The 17,869-nt window shown below is 37.1% G+C and overlaps 1 protein-coding gene across 3 annotated transcripts; it reads left to right on the forward strand.

The window, feature by feature from the left end:
• The first annotated feature begins 380 nt into the window (after positions 1-380).
• LOC309500927 (vacuolar protein sorting-associated protein 4B) lies at positions 381-15,115 on the forward strand. 3 transcript variants are annotated; one of them, XM_082172744.1, is made up of 14 exons: positions 381-519; positions 1,605-1,716; positions 1,794-1,894; positions 2,667-2,726; positions 6,316-6,427; positions 6,662-6,809; positions 9,246-9,307; positions 9,514-9,633; positions 9,860-10,016; positions 10,576-10,724; positions 11,152-11,233; positions 12,400-12,619; positions 12,763-12,903; positions 13,824-15,115. In XM_082172744.1, exons 1-14 carry the CDS (start codon positions 499-501, stop codon positions 13,923-13,925), a joined length of 1,587 nt encoding a protein of 528 aa, XP_082028870.1. In that variant the 5' UTR covers positions 381-498; the 3' UTR covers positions 13,926-15,115. The 3 variants fall into 3 exon arrangements, with proteins under 3 accessions (XP_082028870.1, XP_082028871.1, XP_082028872.1); XM_082172745.1 differs by lacking the exon at positions 2,667-2,726; XM_082172746.1 differs by lacking the exons at positions 381-519; positions 1,605-1,716; positions 1,794-1,894; positions 2,667-2,726 and adding an exon at positions 4,998-5,675.
• Positions 15,116-17,869: the final 2,754 nt, after the last annotated feature.

A 17,869-nucleotide genomic window follows, 5' to 3' on the forward strand; every position in this document is an offset into this window, starting at 1 on the left:
GATCTATTCCGCCAAGACCAAACATATCAACATTGTCATATCCATTACCATTACCAAACATTTAGAGAGTTGTCATGACAGAAATTATTTTCATGAGAACACCATCAAAATTATTTTCTTTTTTTTTGTAACTAATAATAAAAATAATACAGCCTATTTTAATACAAAAATATATTATATTTTGTAGTATCTATTTGTAGTATATTTTGTAGTTTATTATTTGAGTATCTGTTTCTCCATTTTTTACTTATTAATCAACAGATAAACAAACTAAGCAAACAACAATCATTCTAGAATGAACTAGCAAACAAATCAGTTTTTTAGCTATGATATCTTTCTGAGTGTGACATAGAGGGCGCTGTTTCTCGTGTCGTCCCTCAATCATTATCATGCCTGATCTATGAGTCGAGTGGGTGTCAACAAACTCGCTACAGTCAACGCCGACAAACTACCGAAACTTAGCAGTGACCGATTTCACACACAACAAATGAGCGTGACATGGAGCCTACTAATTTACAGGTAAATATATTCATTCAGAAATCATCAGTAAATGTGATGGCAATGTTAATTCACCAAGTGTTATGGTTTGTAATGTTTAAATGCCGTAATCATTTTCTTCGTAAAAGTAGAGAAAGAAACCACTTTCACATTCACCACTCTCGCAACCATGTTCATTGTTTAAGAATAAAGTTGAAGTTGGAGTGATTTAAGTTATCTTTGAGTACGCAGTTCATCGTAATGACAGTGGTTAGGCTATGTTTCAATACCTAGTGAGCTGCCTTCTTAGACAAGAAGTAGCTAACGTTAGTGGTTTCGAAAGCTCATAGGATGCCTTCAAATGCTGGCAAATGCAGGCAGGCAGCTTTTTAGTTTTTGAGCCGCGATCATATAACACCGGATATTATTGACATATCGAGGATATTATCAGTTCAGGAACAATTTTGCAGTTGAAGTGTGACGATTATCTGAAAAGTATTTTCAAGACGTCACTCATCCCCTGAAATGAAACATTTATGAAGAGCAGGTAGTTGCCATATTCACTGGTGAATTTAACATAGCCTATTCGTGTGGTTCATTATTTTCATCTCATAAATCATTACACAGGCACATTTATTAATAGTCATATTATATGATAGTCATGATGATGTCAAAAGCCACATCACATGTCACTAGACATTTATGTCTTGTTACATTTGAGATTTTTTAAATAAATAACAATCTGAATCTCTATAAGAATCATGATAATCTGAATTCATTATTATTCAATTATGTGCCGTATCAGATTCATTATAATTTTAATATCTATTAAAGTTAAGTGTCACTGATACATTTGTAATTCTAGTCATAAATCACTTCATATTATTGATTGACTCAACACAACCATGCTAACAGTTACACAATTGTACACAACATATTTCAATATTAAACTACATGCTGTGTAGTGATGCTTTATTTATGTACACACTTTAAAATCTCTGCATAGTGTCTTAAGATGTACATATCTTACTCGCCTTGTGATTTGGTGTCTCAAAAATGTCTTAAATGTATAAAAGTCAGGTTATAATGAGTTAATATAAGCAAATTGCAAATGCTTCATTTTACAGAAAGCTATAGCTATAGCCAACAAAGCTTCACAGGAGGACCAGGATGGAAATTATGAGGAGGCTGTTAAATCTTATCAACATGCAGTGAAATATTTTCTGCATATAGTAAAACGTGAGTGCATAATATATACAATTTACAACGATGTCTTGCCACTTTCTAGCAAATGTAACCCTTTGTTTTCCATACAGGTGAACCACAGGGTAAGGAGGGGAATCAGAAGATCAGAGATAAGTGTAAGCAGTATCTCGACAGAGCAGAAGAGCTCCAAAACTATCTCGATAACAAAGAGGTTACTATCAAATTATCACAGTCTCTTTGTGTATTGAATGTAAATGTCCAAGCAGTTCAACTTTTATTTTGTGTGACAACTTAGAAATTCAGAAAGATCATGCTGGAAGACATGATCATTTAGAAAGGTGTGCTGTTTCCTTCTTGATAAACTGCCTGTCTTCAGCAGTTTAATAACAAATACTGGACACTAACACATCAAATAGTACAAAACACATTTTGACCAACAATTTAAACCACTTCGAGAACACTAACAGTGCATTGAAGCATGGTGGCAGCATCATTCTGTTTCATGGACTGAAAAACATGCAGTGGGAAAATTAAGCTAAGTAAATAAAATGCTGAAGGGAAAACGATATGTGGTCTGCAAAATCACTGGACACACTAAAGTAGTTTAAAATCAAATGGGACATTATAGACGTGGCCTAATGGTAGTGCAAGAGCTCCAACACATTACTCTGTGCTCACATACGGGTGGTGTGAGTTTGAATCCAACTAGCAACATTTCCTTTTCTTATTTCTTGTCATTTCCTGTTCCTGGAAGCCAAAATGTAGTGGGATTAGAGATCACTGTATGGATTGTATTATTATTTTTTTAAGTATTTAAAGTTGACTTTGCTTTGATGGGGTAGTGAACTGCTTTGACCTTTCTTCAGTCTCTAATCTTTTTTTGTTTGACTGACAGCAGGAGAGGGGTCTCACCATATTCTCTGTGAACTGAAATGGTCTGCAAATTTAATTATGTGATTTTTTGTGTGATGTTTGTGTGTCAGAAAGATAAACAGCAGGTGACTCAGGACATAGCCCTGGGGGTCTCCGGTAGTAATGAGCAGGTAGGAGTCTTACTTTGTATCCTGACTGTGGTCTGTTGCTTAGTCTTAGAGGTGCTTCTGCCAGGTATGCCATGGCATCCTGTGGTTTTGATTGTAAGTAGCCTATATTTTTGGGGCCTAATGCATTATGTCTATTAAAACACTATGAGTAAGTGCAATGTGGTAGTGCGTTTGTAAAACATTTTATTTCGGCAGAACACACAGATGATGTTGAATGCTCGTAAATAAAAGAAATATGCTTATTGCAGTCAGAAGGTGTAGTTATGGCAGATGAGCTGTTAGAGCTGATGACGACATGCTAATCAGCAAAACCTTGACCTCTTGATCTAAAGGTCTGGTCATTTAATTTAATGTCTAATGTAAAAATGTAGTGTCTGGAAGGCAAGTGAGGTGGTTGTTCCACCATTAGACAGTGATTCATTGCATGCTTTCACTTTGGGGTATTGTTGTTTTAGTTTATTTTTAGGGTGTTGGCTTTTTTTTTTAGGTCTGGTTCTTTTGCAAGTAAAAAGTTTAGTATTTGCTATCCTAATTACCCATATGTCACCAGATCTGACAGTAGTAATCATAGATTATAACAGATATTGAAACTCAGCCATAGCTCCAGGTTGTGGGATATGGGTGGGTTTTCAGGGACCTGGAGGGGCCAATGTAGGAGTATTGGCCCCTGAGTATTGGAGTATTTGGTGGCTAAAGGTACAGTAACATTAGCAAAATTTTGTGTCAAAATTAGCAACGTTTTCAGTTGGTATGAAGCACAGCTTACACAGATGTAACTTTCAAACCGAGCAGCTTCCTGTTGGTCGACATGGCGAACCCACATGACCAACCAAATCTGTGTGGGTAAATCTTCCACTCTAAATGGCAAATAGCATTGATTCCTATTTAAAAGACAAATTTTTTTTGCACCTTAATTCATATGAATACGTACACTCTCAATTGTGTATTTTCGCAGGATCTGCTTACGCCCCACTGATGGTCATATTTAGAGGTGGGCCATCATGCTTATTTTTCTTTCTCGTGAGATTTTGTGTTAGACACAACAATGCTTCAACTTTCAAGAGCGATGAAGCTAAACTGTTCATAAAAGCCATAATGGACCGTTCTCTAAATTTGCTGATATTTAATATTTCTCACTCAGCTACCAATATTACCTCACTACAGTTATTTTTAAAGTGAAAATTAAATGTTGTTTACATCCGATTGCACTGGTGTTTTTAGGGGACTGAATGAAAATTAAGAAGGCTTGGTGATGTCAAGTTTTGTAGACAAGCATTTTTGTTTTTTATTTTTTGTGCATTGATGAATCATGTGCAATAAGTCTAGGAACTTTATTAAGAAATTGTAGGGTCTACTTTGATTTTATGTTTATTATAAAGGTAGTGGACCACTTACACTTTTTATACTTTCATCATTTTGTATATATCCATTGTCTGTTTGGTTATACTACATTCTATTTGTTGTCTGTTCCATAACTTGTTTTTTTTTTTTTACTGTGGTGCCTTTTTGTTATATGTCAACACATGATTCTAAAAGAAATAAGCGTCATATATTTATATTATTACTAGCCTGTCATGTTGCAATATAATACCTGACAATGTGTAAGCAATGTTATGGCTCATGATTGGAGGTGACCTTTCAGTTTGACAATAGCAACACTTGTTTATAGCTCAGTTATCTTGCTGATAACTTCAGACCATATCACTATAGTAACACACTGGCCTTTCTGTGTAGCTGTGAATGTGCAGATTTCTAGTATTAATACGGAAGCCGATTTAATAATAGTGATGAGACTGGAGTTAGTTATCACACTTCTCAGAGTGGGCTAGGAAATATAGTTTACATTGACCACTACAAGGGGTAAGTTGTCACATGGGAACTAGTCATTAGTCTGTTAGTCTAGAGACCAAATGTGTCCAATCAGTTGAGAGAAACATTGCCTAAGGCATAATTAACTAAAATGAATGTAATGTAATGTAATGCATATATATATATATATATATATATATATATATATATATATATATATATATATATATACATTATTTTTTTTGGCAAAAATTTTTTTGGGCAAAAATTTTTTGGGGCATAATTTTTTTTAATAATTACATTATTAAATTGGATTCAAAATAATATCTTCTGTCCTGATGTTTGAAAATCTGACATAAAAAATAGTCAGTATGGTTTTATTGTGTTCACTTATTTACCCAATAGATATTAGATTTTTTATTTTTTTTTAAATGTGAAGAATATCAAGTGCTTGAAACCAGCATCAACACAAAACCACTAAAGAAAACAAGCATTTGGACCTTTGACTATTAACCTTATAGTTGCTCAGATAGCCTATAGATTATAGATTCCCAGCTAGTCTCAGTCTCCCCAATGAATTGTTTTCAAGTGACGTTAACTGTAATCATTGTAACATTGTAAATTCAATAGCTTACAATCAAATGGTTGCAGATGATTTGTACAAAATCTGATAGGCTACTTCCGGTCAGGCAGTTACACTTTCTTGTGTTTGGTGGCATTAGCTTGAGAGAATCCTTTTGTTTTTACCCACAATAATCGTTAATATGACGATAACAACTTATATTACGTAAGAACAACTCTTTTTATTTTTTGTTCCTGAAACCAGAGGTGTTTTTTCCATGGTTTTTTTCAGGGCGCGCCAAAGAGGCTTGTCTTTCACCTATGACGCATGACATTTTTGGAACACGTGAGCGAGGAGGCGGAAGTGACATTCGACATTTTAATGCGGAAGTTGTTTTTTTCCTCTGTTATTCAACGATCTCAAAACTAAGCACTGAAAAATCCTAAATCTGCAATCCTTGTTGTTTGTTTGTTAAATCGTGTTTGTGACATTTAATATAACACTGTCTTTATATTTCCGAAACACGTCGTACGTTCTTGATTTTTTCAGCCCCTATGGCTGCCAACAACAACTTACAGGTAAGTTAGCAAACAAATTAGCTCATAGTTTTTCAACTGACTGCAATAATGTTAACTTACAGATTTAATTAAGATAAATACTAAGTCTTGAACGATTTGTAAATTTATACATTTGAAAGCAATGATTTTGTAGTAAACAAGGCGAAATGATCGCTCATCTCTTACTAGCACCCATCATGTTTTCTTTAACTTGTTACATTTATATACTAACAAACCTGTTATGTTCGTAATCAGGCCTAATTGATTGGTCGTGAGATTCTAAATGGCATTTTGAACGTTAATAAGTCAGGTTAAGATCAGATGAGCTGACGATACGGTTGGGTTTGACCATTCTCTAGTGTGAAGTTTAGATCTAAATTTAGTTTTGTGTTTATGAATACGCCTAATTGTAGACTCATTGTTCTGGTGAATTCCTATGCATTAAAGTTTTTCTTGGAGGACTGATGCCACATCCATCATTTTGGTTTGAGAATGAGGGTTTGCTGAAGTGTCTTAATTTATGTGCTTTCATATAACCATAATGGAAATCCTCCATACATTCAATGTTAAGACAATAAAACTGCGTTCATTCATTAACAGCCACATTGCATTTTCCCCCTCAAACCCATTCTGAAACAATGCTATGATATTTCCCACACAGAAAGCTATAGATCTGGCCAGTAAGGCATCTCAGGAGGATAAGGCCGAAAACTATGAAGAGGCTCTGCGTTTATATCAGCATGCAGTTCAATATTTCCTACATGTTGTCAAATGTAAGTATGCAGCAGAAATTAAATATCATCCATCAAGAAGAATGATTTTAGCTTTGGAAAAACTATATTATTCCTTTCATATTATTTGTTTGTGTCCAGACTGTAATAGTTTGATTGTTACTTTATAGTTACACATTCTAATTTATCAGTATGTATAGCAGAATACATCACAACAGGGAAGGCTTTTTATATCTGTAACTCTTTTTTTTCTTTTTATGTTATTTTTTTACAAAGATGAAGCACAGGGTGATAAGGCCAAACAAAGTATCCGGGCCAAATGTGCCGAATATTTAGACCGGGCTGAAAAGCTGAAAGAGTACTTGAAGAAGAAAGAGAAAGCCCCTGCGAAACCAGTGAAGGAGTCCCAGTCCAGTGACAAAGGGTGGGTGTGACTGAATAAATACAAAAACAAATATGCATACATTCGAAATGTGTGCTCGATTTCTGTGAATCGGCTAAACATCAAAATGGCAAATATTAGCCAATTGTTTCTGAGCACAATAACATGTCCAGTCTGAGTACCCTACTTAAAAAAGCATCTAATCTGGCTCTGATAGACCCCAATTGACCCTTCGCAGGGAGTTTGATTGACAGGTGATCTGATCAATCATAATCCGCCATCCGGTGAATCCGCTTTTTTTGTCTGACAAAGCAGTCTGGAGAGTTAGTAGATTAACGTTGGAGGATTTGAACTTGTGTACTGACGTCTTTCCACAGTTGAAACATTCCTTCTAATGTTCATTCAAGTTTGATGCTATAAATTAACTAGAAGGAAGAGATGATCGGTTCACGAGCAGCTTTAACTGAGGCTCTACAGCGATCTGTCAGGCACATTACATCATGGTGTGTCGTGAGAGCGGCGTGGCTTGTCAGACAAAGCAACAGTAACTAAAGGGGGCGGGTCTTTGCGAACAGTCAATTGTAAAGTGGTTCCTTAAGGCTGACTAATCGATTGGCTATTCAGATAACCCATGTTTATTTAAAATAGTAGTTTTGCATATCCCTAACTGCTAGTGTGTGTTCACATGTCAATACAAAGGTATGTTAGCTACTGAGACTGTTTTATTGCATATTTTTCTGTAATTAATCACATCTAACTTTAAAATTTGTAATATATTTTTTATTTTGTAATACATAATTTCACATTGAATCTCCAAATTAATGTAGAAACAACATAAAGAGGGTATATATTTTAAATATTGTATTCTATTAAAAAAAATATTTATTAGGGTTGTCAAAATTAATGCGTTAACGCATGCATTTATTTTTTTCAGTTTAACGTGTTAATATATTACATGCAATTAACGCAGCATCCATTTTTCCCCATCATCCTTTAGCTATTGTTACATAATGTTTACACTCTTATTCATGCAAATGCTTTTAAACCATTCAAGCACGACAAGACCCAAAAGAGAACGCAGTGCGTTACTGACTCGCATGTCTGTGAATCTCGTGTCTGTGTGACACACACACACTCACACACACACACAGGAAGCCGCTTGAGACCGCGCGCTGGTTCTCTTTCACGCTTGAACGGACAAAAAGACACAAAATGATGCCCATTTTGTCAAGTATCCTTGTGTGAGTTAAAGTTTTAAATAAACATAGAGAGTTGTGAGAAAATGGATGTCAAATTCGGGTCTTAAAGCGACAGCAGTGTAATAAAACTGCTGCTGTCTATCATGTTGATCAAAGAACAAAAGAAAAATAGAAAATCCCTCACTGCTTTCAACTGAATAACTTTTGTAGTTTTTAATAAAAATGTATCTATATTTGATTTATAAATGATGCAGTGAAGACTGTGAATTGTTAGAACTTTTTATTTAATTTATGGACATTTTTTACCTGTTAGATCAAATATTTAAAATATACTCTCTTTGTTGTTTCTACATTATTTTGGAGATTAAATGTGAAATTGTCAATACAAAAATATATTAAAAACTTTAAATGTTAGTTGCGATTAATCACGATTAATTAGAGAAAAATATGCGATTAATTCATTTTAATCGATTGTCAGCACTAATATGTATATCTAAATATTATATTTCTTTGTTTAATGCCACTTTGTTACTAAGTACTATGAATGAAGGCTAATATTACAGACAGCAATACAGCTGTTGATGTCTCTATTAAATGGAAGTTGTCTTGTATTTTAATAAATAACGTTGTAATGACACCATTCTCGCTTCCAATTTATACCACAACATAAAACTATTTGCCTAACTAATATAAAGTTCAAACATTTTAAAAGACAAGTAAACAATCAGTAATACAATAAGAATAAATAAACTACCAGCAATAGCACAAATAAATGCAATAGCACAAATAAATACAATAGAACAAAGATAATGTACAGTAATGAAATAAACATCTTTTTTTAAAAGATTTTTTAGGTAGGTTTCAGGTTAGAAATACAGAACTACAAAAATTTAATAACGTAATGAAATGTTAAATAACATTGCATAGTCTTCACTATGAATTAAATATTGATTATTCTAATTAAAGTTACTAAAGTTAGTGAAGAGCAATGAGTTATTTTCTTTTTTTCTTTTGTTCTTTGATTAACATCGAGACAAACAGAAGCAGGTTTATTAGGCTACTGTCACTTTAAGACCTGACGCACATAACGCGGATCCGACGCACATCCCATTTTCTCACAACTCTTTACATTCATTTAAGACTGCATTTGCGGAGTACTCGTAAACCATTTTTATGTGTTTTTGTCAGTTTAAGTGTGCTAAGAAAAGAGCGATCTCATACCCATGCTGTCTGTAAAGCGGCATTTTGCGCGCATTTCACATTGTGTTTTTAACCTTAGGAATGAGAGCGATGGAGAAGGAGATGACCCAGAGAAAAAGAAATTTCAGAATCAACTCTCAGGTTAGTTATTCCCCATTCAGACGCTTTCTTCTAAATACTACAAAATACTACGAATTTAGTTTTTCACTTTTTAGTACTTTTATTCTTAAGTAAAAACTAAGCAAAAACAGTACTTTTTTGTTAATACATTTGATGTTTCTTCGTTTTAAATTCCAACAAATCTTTGTTAAATCTTACTGATTCAAAGACCGGTCCTTCTGTCACAGGAGCCATTGTCATGGAGAAGCCGAACATTAAATGGAATGATGTCGCCGGGTTGGAGGGCGCCAAAGAGGCTTTGAAAGAAGCCGTCATTCTGCCAATCAAATTCCCACATCTCTTCACAGGCAAGTGGCATTTCCTGCGTGGATTAAGAATATCAATTAATGGGTTAATGCTTTCATGTAACACTCTTAAAGATTTAAGTATTTAATGGTCATCAATGCCAATTTGGTCCTGTTTACACCTGGTATTAAGATCTGTTTTGGTCGATCGGATCGACAGAAACTACAACTGTACCAGTACTTCATGAGTGACATTGACAGATAATGATACAAATTGTTTCTGTCTCAGGTAAAAGAACTCCATGGAGGGGCATCCTTCTGTTCGGGCCTCCAGGAACAGGCAAATCTTACCTGGCCAAAGCCGTAGCGACAGAAGCCAACAATTCCACCTTCTTCTCCATTTCCTCCTCAGACCTGGTATCCAAATGGCTGGGAGAGAGTGAAAAGTGAGTCTTGTGAGGAATGGTGATGGTTACCTTTACCTAAGAGTCTGGGTGTTTTCTAGAAAGTGAACATCTGAAATATGTTTAATATATTTTTTTGTAATAATCAGCTGTTTGTAAAGTGATGAGTCAAATAATTAGTCAAATTCATTATCATCATTTTAAAGTAGCTATTAACATTTTTTGTGAACATATGCCATACAAAATAATGGATATAAAATGAAGTGCCATGCGATGTGCAACACTGCAGAAACTGTATAGAAGGTGCATCTGCATCTGTGGGGTTTTGGACATGTTTTGTACAGCTTTTATGAGGATCTTTGAACAGAATTTGGTATCGAGTAACCTTGACTCACCAACTGACCTGTAAATGAAAGCCAAAATGCTTAAAACATTTAATTCTTTATGGCTTTATAATTAGTTCTCATGGCTGTATAATTTTAGGAAATGATACTGAATACTGGAAATATCTACATTTCTGATTTTTGAAGTTGCTTGTCACCTGATTAAATGGTTAAAATGATGTCACGTGATGTCTAAACGTGTCCTTTTATCCCCGCAGACTGGTGAAGAACTTGTTCACGTTGGCCCGAGAGCACAAGCCCTCTATTATCTTCATAGATGAGATCGATTCACTCTGCGGCTCCAGGAGCGAGAATGAAAGTGAAGCAGCTCGCAGAATCAAAACAGAGTTTCTGGTTCAGATGCAAGGTGAGAATATGTTATGACCGTCTGTTACGGGGATGTCAAATCCTGCTTCGGAAGAGTTTACCTCCAATCCTAATAAAACACACCACAAAGAAACGAAATGAACGAGTAAATGGCTTGTTTGTCTGAAACACATTCTGAATCAAAAGTGATGTAAAATCATGTTATCAAAATCACTTTCATTTTTGTCTCTAGGATGTGTGCTTTTCAGATATAATTGGATTTGAATGTATTGATAAAACAAATATATATATTATATTTGTTATAGAAATGAATATTAAGAAATTATATTCATATCATTTTTGCATAGTGAGATTATTTCTTGACATTTGATATGCCCTTTTGTCATATTTAAGATAAAAGGAATGCATTTTTAAATAAGTGATTAAAGAAGGTTTAAGACTTCTAATGCAAATCCATGTCTTTATAGGTGTTGGTACTGACAATGAAGGGATCCTGGTACTGGGAGCCACAAATATCCCATGGACGTTGGATTCTGCCATCAGAAGACGGTAATAATTTGTTTCCATGAGTGACTGAATTACCATGATGAAAACTGAAAGAGATCAGTCAAAGGAGTGATTGAGTCTATCAGTTAAAGATGATCTCATTAAACTCTGTGCCAGTGTGACGCATCATGTTTTAATGACATCACTCGAGTCACACCAACACATCACTCTTGCAGCTCATAACTGAGCCAGAAACCATGAATCATGTGGAATGTGGAATGTTATTATGAAAGATGTACAGGTCTCAGTATTTTATTTATGTGGACAATTTTGAAATCCTGGACGTTTGAAATTATGTATGGGTTGGGGTCAGTGAGATTTTTAAGAAATTAATACTTAATTAAATGAATATTCATCAAGGATGCATTAAATTGATCAAAAGTGACGAAAAAGAAATGTTTCTAAATAATTCTATTTCAAATGAATGCTTTTTATTCATAAGAAACTTTTAAGCAGAACAACTGTTTTCAACATTGATAATAATAAGAAATGTTTCTTAAGCACTAAATCATCATATTAGAATGATTTCTGAAGGATCATGTGACACTGAAGACTGGAGCAATGATGCTGAAAATTCAGCTTTGCCATCACAGCAATAAATTACATTTTAAAATATAGTAAAATAGAAAAGTTTATTTTAAATTGTAATAATATTTCACAATTGTATGGTTTTTACTGTATTTTCAATCTAATAGATTCAGCCTTGATGAGCATAAGCGAGATCTTTAAAAAAAACTGTCCGACCTCTTATCTTTTGAACTGTAGTGTAATACTATGTATAAAAAAATCTAGACGTAGGTGGTGATGTATAAGCTATAATTTCCTAAACCTACATTTGTGCTATTTCATATATTTGATTTGTTGGTAACACTTTATTTTACAGTGCCCTTGTTACCTATATTATTCTTACGGTAGTAATTATAACAGTAAGTTATGCATAATTATACAGCTAACCCTAAACCAAACCCTATAGTAAGTACATATCAATTAATATTACTGAGTACTTGAATGCATATTTACACTGTTAACAAGGGCACCTTCAAATAAAGTGTAACTCATTTGTTAGACGATTGTTTTAATATGTGAAAAATAGTAACAGTAATACTATCTACCACTTTTAACTGCAAGTGTTTGTGTTCATAGTTCATCATCTGTGTTGTTGTGTTTAGATTTGAGAAACGTATCTACATCCCTCTACCTGAAGAGCACGCTCGCGGGTTCATGTTCAAGCTAAATCTGGGCAGCACACCTAACGTTCTCACCGAATCAGACTTCATGACTCTGGGCAAGAAGACGGACGGTTACTCTGGTGCTGACATCAGCGTCATCGTCAGAGATGCTCTCATGCAGCCCGTCAGGAAGGTTCAGTCTGCCACTCACTTTAAACGGGTGAGTCCTGCCAGACACCATTGCATTAACGCTTTAAGAAACGGAAATTGAGCAAATGAAAACTTTTGAAATATGTGTCATATTAATTCATTGAAAATTAATTACCCTCCCTTTCTAACTGAAACCATTTTTTCTTTCATTAGGTACGAGGACCATCAAGAGACGATCCAAATGTCTTAGTGGATGACCTGCTAACCCCTTGCTCCCCAGGTGATCCACAGGCTATAGAAATGACTTGGATGGACGTTCCTGGAGAGAAACTTTTGGAGCCAATTGTTTCCATGGTGAGCATGTTTTTAGTTCTCTCTCTTTTTTTTTCTTACACCATCAGTACACACTAATTGTGATTATTGGTTATAAGAAAGAAGTTATGCTTCCAGTGTCAAGCTATTTATTTTGCATACTGTACAAAAGAAGCATGCATTAAATTGATCAAATTGATCATCTTTAAAATGACTGTAAAGTAATTTATAATGTTACAAAATATTTCTATTTCAAATAAATTCTATTCTTGAACTTTCTATTCATAAAAGAATCCTGGAAAAAATGTAGCACTGTTTCCACAAAAATATTAAGCAGCACTACTGTTTTCAACATTGAAAATAATAAATGTTTCTTGAGCAGCAAATCATCATTTTAGAATGATTTCTGAAGGATCATGTGACACTGAAGACTGGAGTAATGATGCTGAAAATTCAGCTTTGCATCACAGGAAAAAAACATGAAAATAGACAACAGTTATTTTAAATATTTAATTTAAGTAATAATAATAATAATATAATACGTTAGGGATGTACATCCAGTTCGGATGACTTGATGTGCATTATCCCTTACATATTATATTATTTTATTTTTTTACTGTATTTTTGATCAAATAAGTTCTAACTGAGCCCAAACTTTACAAACAAAATATATAACAAATATACAGTATACACTACCAAACGGTATTGTTTACATGTGTGTATATTGGCTATTTTGCAGCATCTTTTAATGGTTGGACCAAACAGAATAATAGTATTTATATAAAAATATTAGTGTTTCAATATAAATAGTAATAATATTAGTATTTATTTAAAAAAGATAAAGTAAGAAAATAAGAGAAGTTAGTGAAACAATGAATGTTTTGTTTATTTAATTTGATAGATTTGCAAAAATGTTATGATACTTTAATCAAATCATCATTCTACTCTGCCCGTACCCACAGTCGGACATGCTGAGGTCCCTCACCAGCACAAAGCCCACCGTCAACGAGCAGGATCTGGAGAAGCTGAAAAAGTTCACAGAGGACTTTGGACAGGAGGGATGAATAGAGCCGGTCTCCCGAAACCAAAGCAAACAGATTGTGATCGTAACGTCTTCTCTGTCGCCCTCGCCCTCTCTTCCTTTCGTACCCATGCTCTTCCTCTGACCGACGGCCCCCCTCAGCTCAGGCTAAATGCTAGATGTAATTTGAAAGTTGTTCTCAGTTGTTTTTAATAGCTGCTCTGCCTGCAAGGCTGCCATCAGTACCTTGTGACCATCATGCATCTTTCATCATTTAAACAGCGGTCTCAATCATAACAATTTGTGCTTACTGTCTGTCTATGATTAACAGTCAGAAGGGCCTACAACAGATGTCCTGTAAAACAATTAGCAAATGTAATGAGTTGTTACTCTACGCAGTGACTAATCGTTTGAAGAAATACTAATGTAACTCTTGTTTACAGTCGCATAAGTCTGAATGGACAATAATGAAGCTCCATGGCGCATGAAGACTTTTCAGCCCCATCTTAAAATGTTTTTGCTGGCTTTGCTTTGTAGAAGAACCATTTAAAGTGGCTCTTTGTTGCTGCAAAGACATATTTTATGGGTGTTGGTAATGAGAGTTGTCTTTTTTTCCTTCTCGTTTGAGAAAGTCACACTTTGAATCTGCATTGCCATTTGATGTAACACTTTGAGATCCCCCATTTAACAATTCAGGCACTCTTTACATGTACTACATATGTTTTTGTCTCCATGTACAGCGTTACTTTCAGTATATTACTGTAAAACGTGATATTTCTTCACTGAGTTATGAGTTACATTATATGTTCAGGGGCCAGTGTTGGACGTTTGTAAATTCACTTGCTGAGGCTCAGCACACAATGTGCCTTTTTTGCATTTTCCTCTTGTCTCTGTCTGTCTCTCTCAATCTACATACACAGATTCACACATACTGATGCTTATTGATGGATATATACCTGTTTTTATAGGCAGAACGTTTGGGAATGATTCGATGATATTTGCACATTTCATTTAAAACTTTACAATTATATATCAATCTGTATACAGCTCCTATGCATTTATAGGGTGTTTGGTTTGCCATTTAAAAAAAACCTATAAGACGTTGTATTAGAATAACTAGTATAGAAATGTTTGGTTTGTTTTAAGAATAAGGCCTGTTAGACAGTTAAAACTAAGGGGTTTATCTTGTTCATTTTATTATTCACATGTAAATAAAGGTTGAAATGGAAATAACTTGTCTCTTGTCATTGAAATAACAGTCAATCATGATGGCAGTGTCTTTTTTTTTTTTGACAGCAGGTTTTTTGAATATGTCATTTAGGGGCTTGTTTTAGGAGAGAGGGCGTGTTTGAATCTCTGAGGTGGTCAAAAATTCCGGGAGACAGGTCCACTCCTCAGGATGTTTTTTGCTACCTTTTTTTCACTATTATTTCCTATTATCTTATACCTTGGGCCATCATAAGTTGATAACGACCACCCCCAACTCGGCCCTGTTTGGTTTCAGGGGCCAAAAAACTCCCTTTTTGGGAAAAGCTTTTGGCGGAATGATGTAATTGTGAATATTAAGGTACTGCAGCTACATAAATGGCCATATAACCCTAAAATTTTACATTTTGTATCCTGACACATATAATGATAATAATGTTATGCCCCTAGGTGGACTGGGGTCAGGGTGCAACATAGGGTACATTCACACAAAATCAATTAACCAAATGTGAGATTTATTAAACTCCACAAAGACCTCGCAACACAAGGAATAAAGATGATCCTAGTGTGCAGTCTGTTATCAAAAAGCCAACCTTCAATAGAGTAAACGTTAGTAACCTTCTGTACAGGTAAACATTCGTTCCCTTATTGGTCGGTCACTCTCGACGTATGTCTGGACCGACTGATAGGAATCCCTACCAAAGCGCCACAGCTGCTGCACCCCATCCAGCGCGGTGTAAGCCTGTACCCCTTCTTGCCTGGAAGGACGCTAGGAAAGGGCTTACACAGAGCGTATCTGCCACTGTTATTCCGTGATAACCCATACAGTGAGATTATTGGATAACACTGCGAAAGCGTGCCCTTTCTATGGAAGGGGAACGCTGCGGAAGCCACATTCATTGAGGGAGTTATGTGGAAAAATACAAATGGACTAGCCTGAAGGTTGTACTGCATATGAATATTGGGTAACTTAGCCCAAGGGAAAGACACGGGGCTTCGATTAGGAGCAGCCATGGAAGTATACACATATGGGATCCCCGTAGGGTCACACATATGGAACCCAGCCTAACACCTGATCTCTGAAGGGAGTGGTAGGAACCTTGGGCACATAGCCAGGCCGGGGTCTCAGTACAACACGATTGTCACCCGGCCCGAACTCTAGGCACGATTCGTTGACCGAAAATGCTTGCAGGCCCCCTACCCTCTTAATAGAGGCCAGTGCAATCAGCAGCAAAGTCTTCAAAGAGAGAAGCTTTAAGTCTGCTGACTGCAAAGGCTCAAAGGGAGCATCCTGAAGACCTTGAAGCACCAGGGAAAGGTCCCAAGAGGGTATGGAGGAGGACGAGCAAGTCGTGCTTTCCAACTGATTTGCCATCTATGTGGTCGTGACTCGTGATAAGCTGAAATAGCGGCAGCATGTACTTTGAGCGTGGAGGGAGACAGCCTTCGCTCCAACCCTTGCTGCAAGAAGGAAAGCACGGACCCTATCGAACATCTTCAGGGGTCCTCTCGGCGAGAAGAAAACCACTCGACGAACAGGTTCCACTTCAAGGCGTACACACGTCTCGTGGATGGCACCCATGCAGAAGTGATGGTGTTAAGTACCTCTGGGGGTAAGTCACCTAGAACCAGAGATGGAGTTTCCAGAGGTCGGGGCCAGCTGTGTGCCAGTTCATCCGTGCCAGGTGTTCCCTCGGTCAGGGAGTAAAACAGCTGTCAGTGGGAGGTCTCTGAGGAGGCAAACAGGTCTACCTGAGCCTCCCCAAACTCTCTCCAGATCAGCTGAACCGCCTGGGGGTGGAGTTGCCATTCTCCCGGGAGCACAGCTTGTGATAGCTCGCCGGCCACACAGTTGAGCACACCGGGGACATACATGGCTCGAAGTGACCTCAGATGCTTCTGACTCCAGAGGAGGAGATGGCGGGCGCGTTGCGACATGCAATGGGAGCGTAGACCACCTTGTCGGTTGATGTACGCAACAGTTGCAGTGTTGTCCATACGGACCAGCACGTCTCTGCACGCCCTGTACCGGCCTCTTTAAGTGGCTCAGAGCGAGACGTACTGCTAGCAACTCGAGGCATTTGATGTGCCAATGCAGTTGAGGGCCCGTCCACACCCCTGACACTGCATGTCCGTGGTACGTGGCACCCCAGCCGGTGGCAGAGGCGTCTGTTAACACCACAGCATGCCTGGACACCTGTTCCAAGGGGACTCTTGCCCGCAGGAACGAGGGGTCTGACCACGGGCTGAATGTCTGGTGGCACACCGGTGTGATTGTCACCCGGTGAGTGCCGTAATGCCACGGCCATCTCGGGACACGGCCATGAAGCCAGTGCCGAAGCGGTCTCATATGGAGCAGCCCGAGCGGAGTTACCGCTGCTGCCGCTGCCATATGCCCCAGGAGCCTCTGAAAGAATTTCAGTGGGACCGCCGTCCTGCCTTTGAAGGTTTTCAAGCAGTTCAGCACCGACTAAGCACGCTGCTCCGTGAGGCGTGCTGTCTGTGCGACCGAATCCAACTCCATACCGAGAAAAGAGATCCTCTGCACGGGGGCGGGTTTGCTCTTCTCCAAGTGGACCTGAAGACCCAACTGGCAGAGGTGCCTGAGCACAAGGTCCCTGTGTTCGCATAACTGATCTCGAGAGTGTGCTAATATGAGCCAGTCATCGAGATAGTTGAGGATGCGCACGCCCTGTTCTCTCATGGGAATAAGGGCCCCCTCCGTGACTTTCGTGAAGACATGGGGAGACAGGGACAGCCTGAAGGGCAGGACCTTGTACT

The sequence above is a fragment of the Leuciscus leuciscus genome, assembly GCF_965113295.1.
Source record: "Leuciscus leuciscus genome assembly, chromosome: 6".
NCBI classification, from domain to species: Eukaryota; Metazoa; Chordata; class Actinopteri; order Cypriniformes; family Leuciscidae; genus Leuciscus; species Leuciscus leuciscus.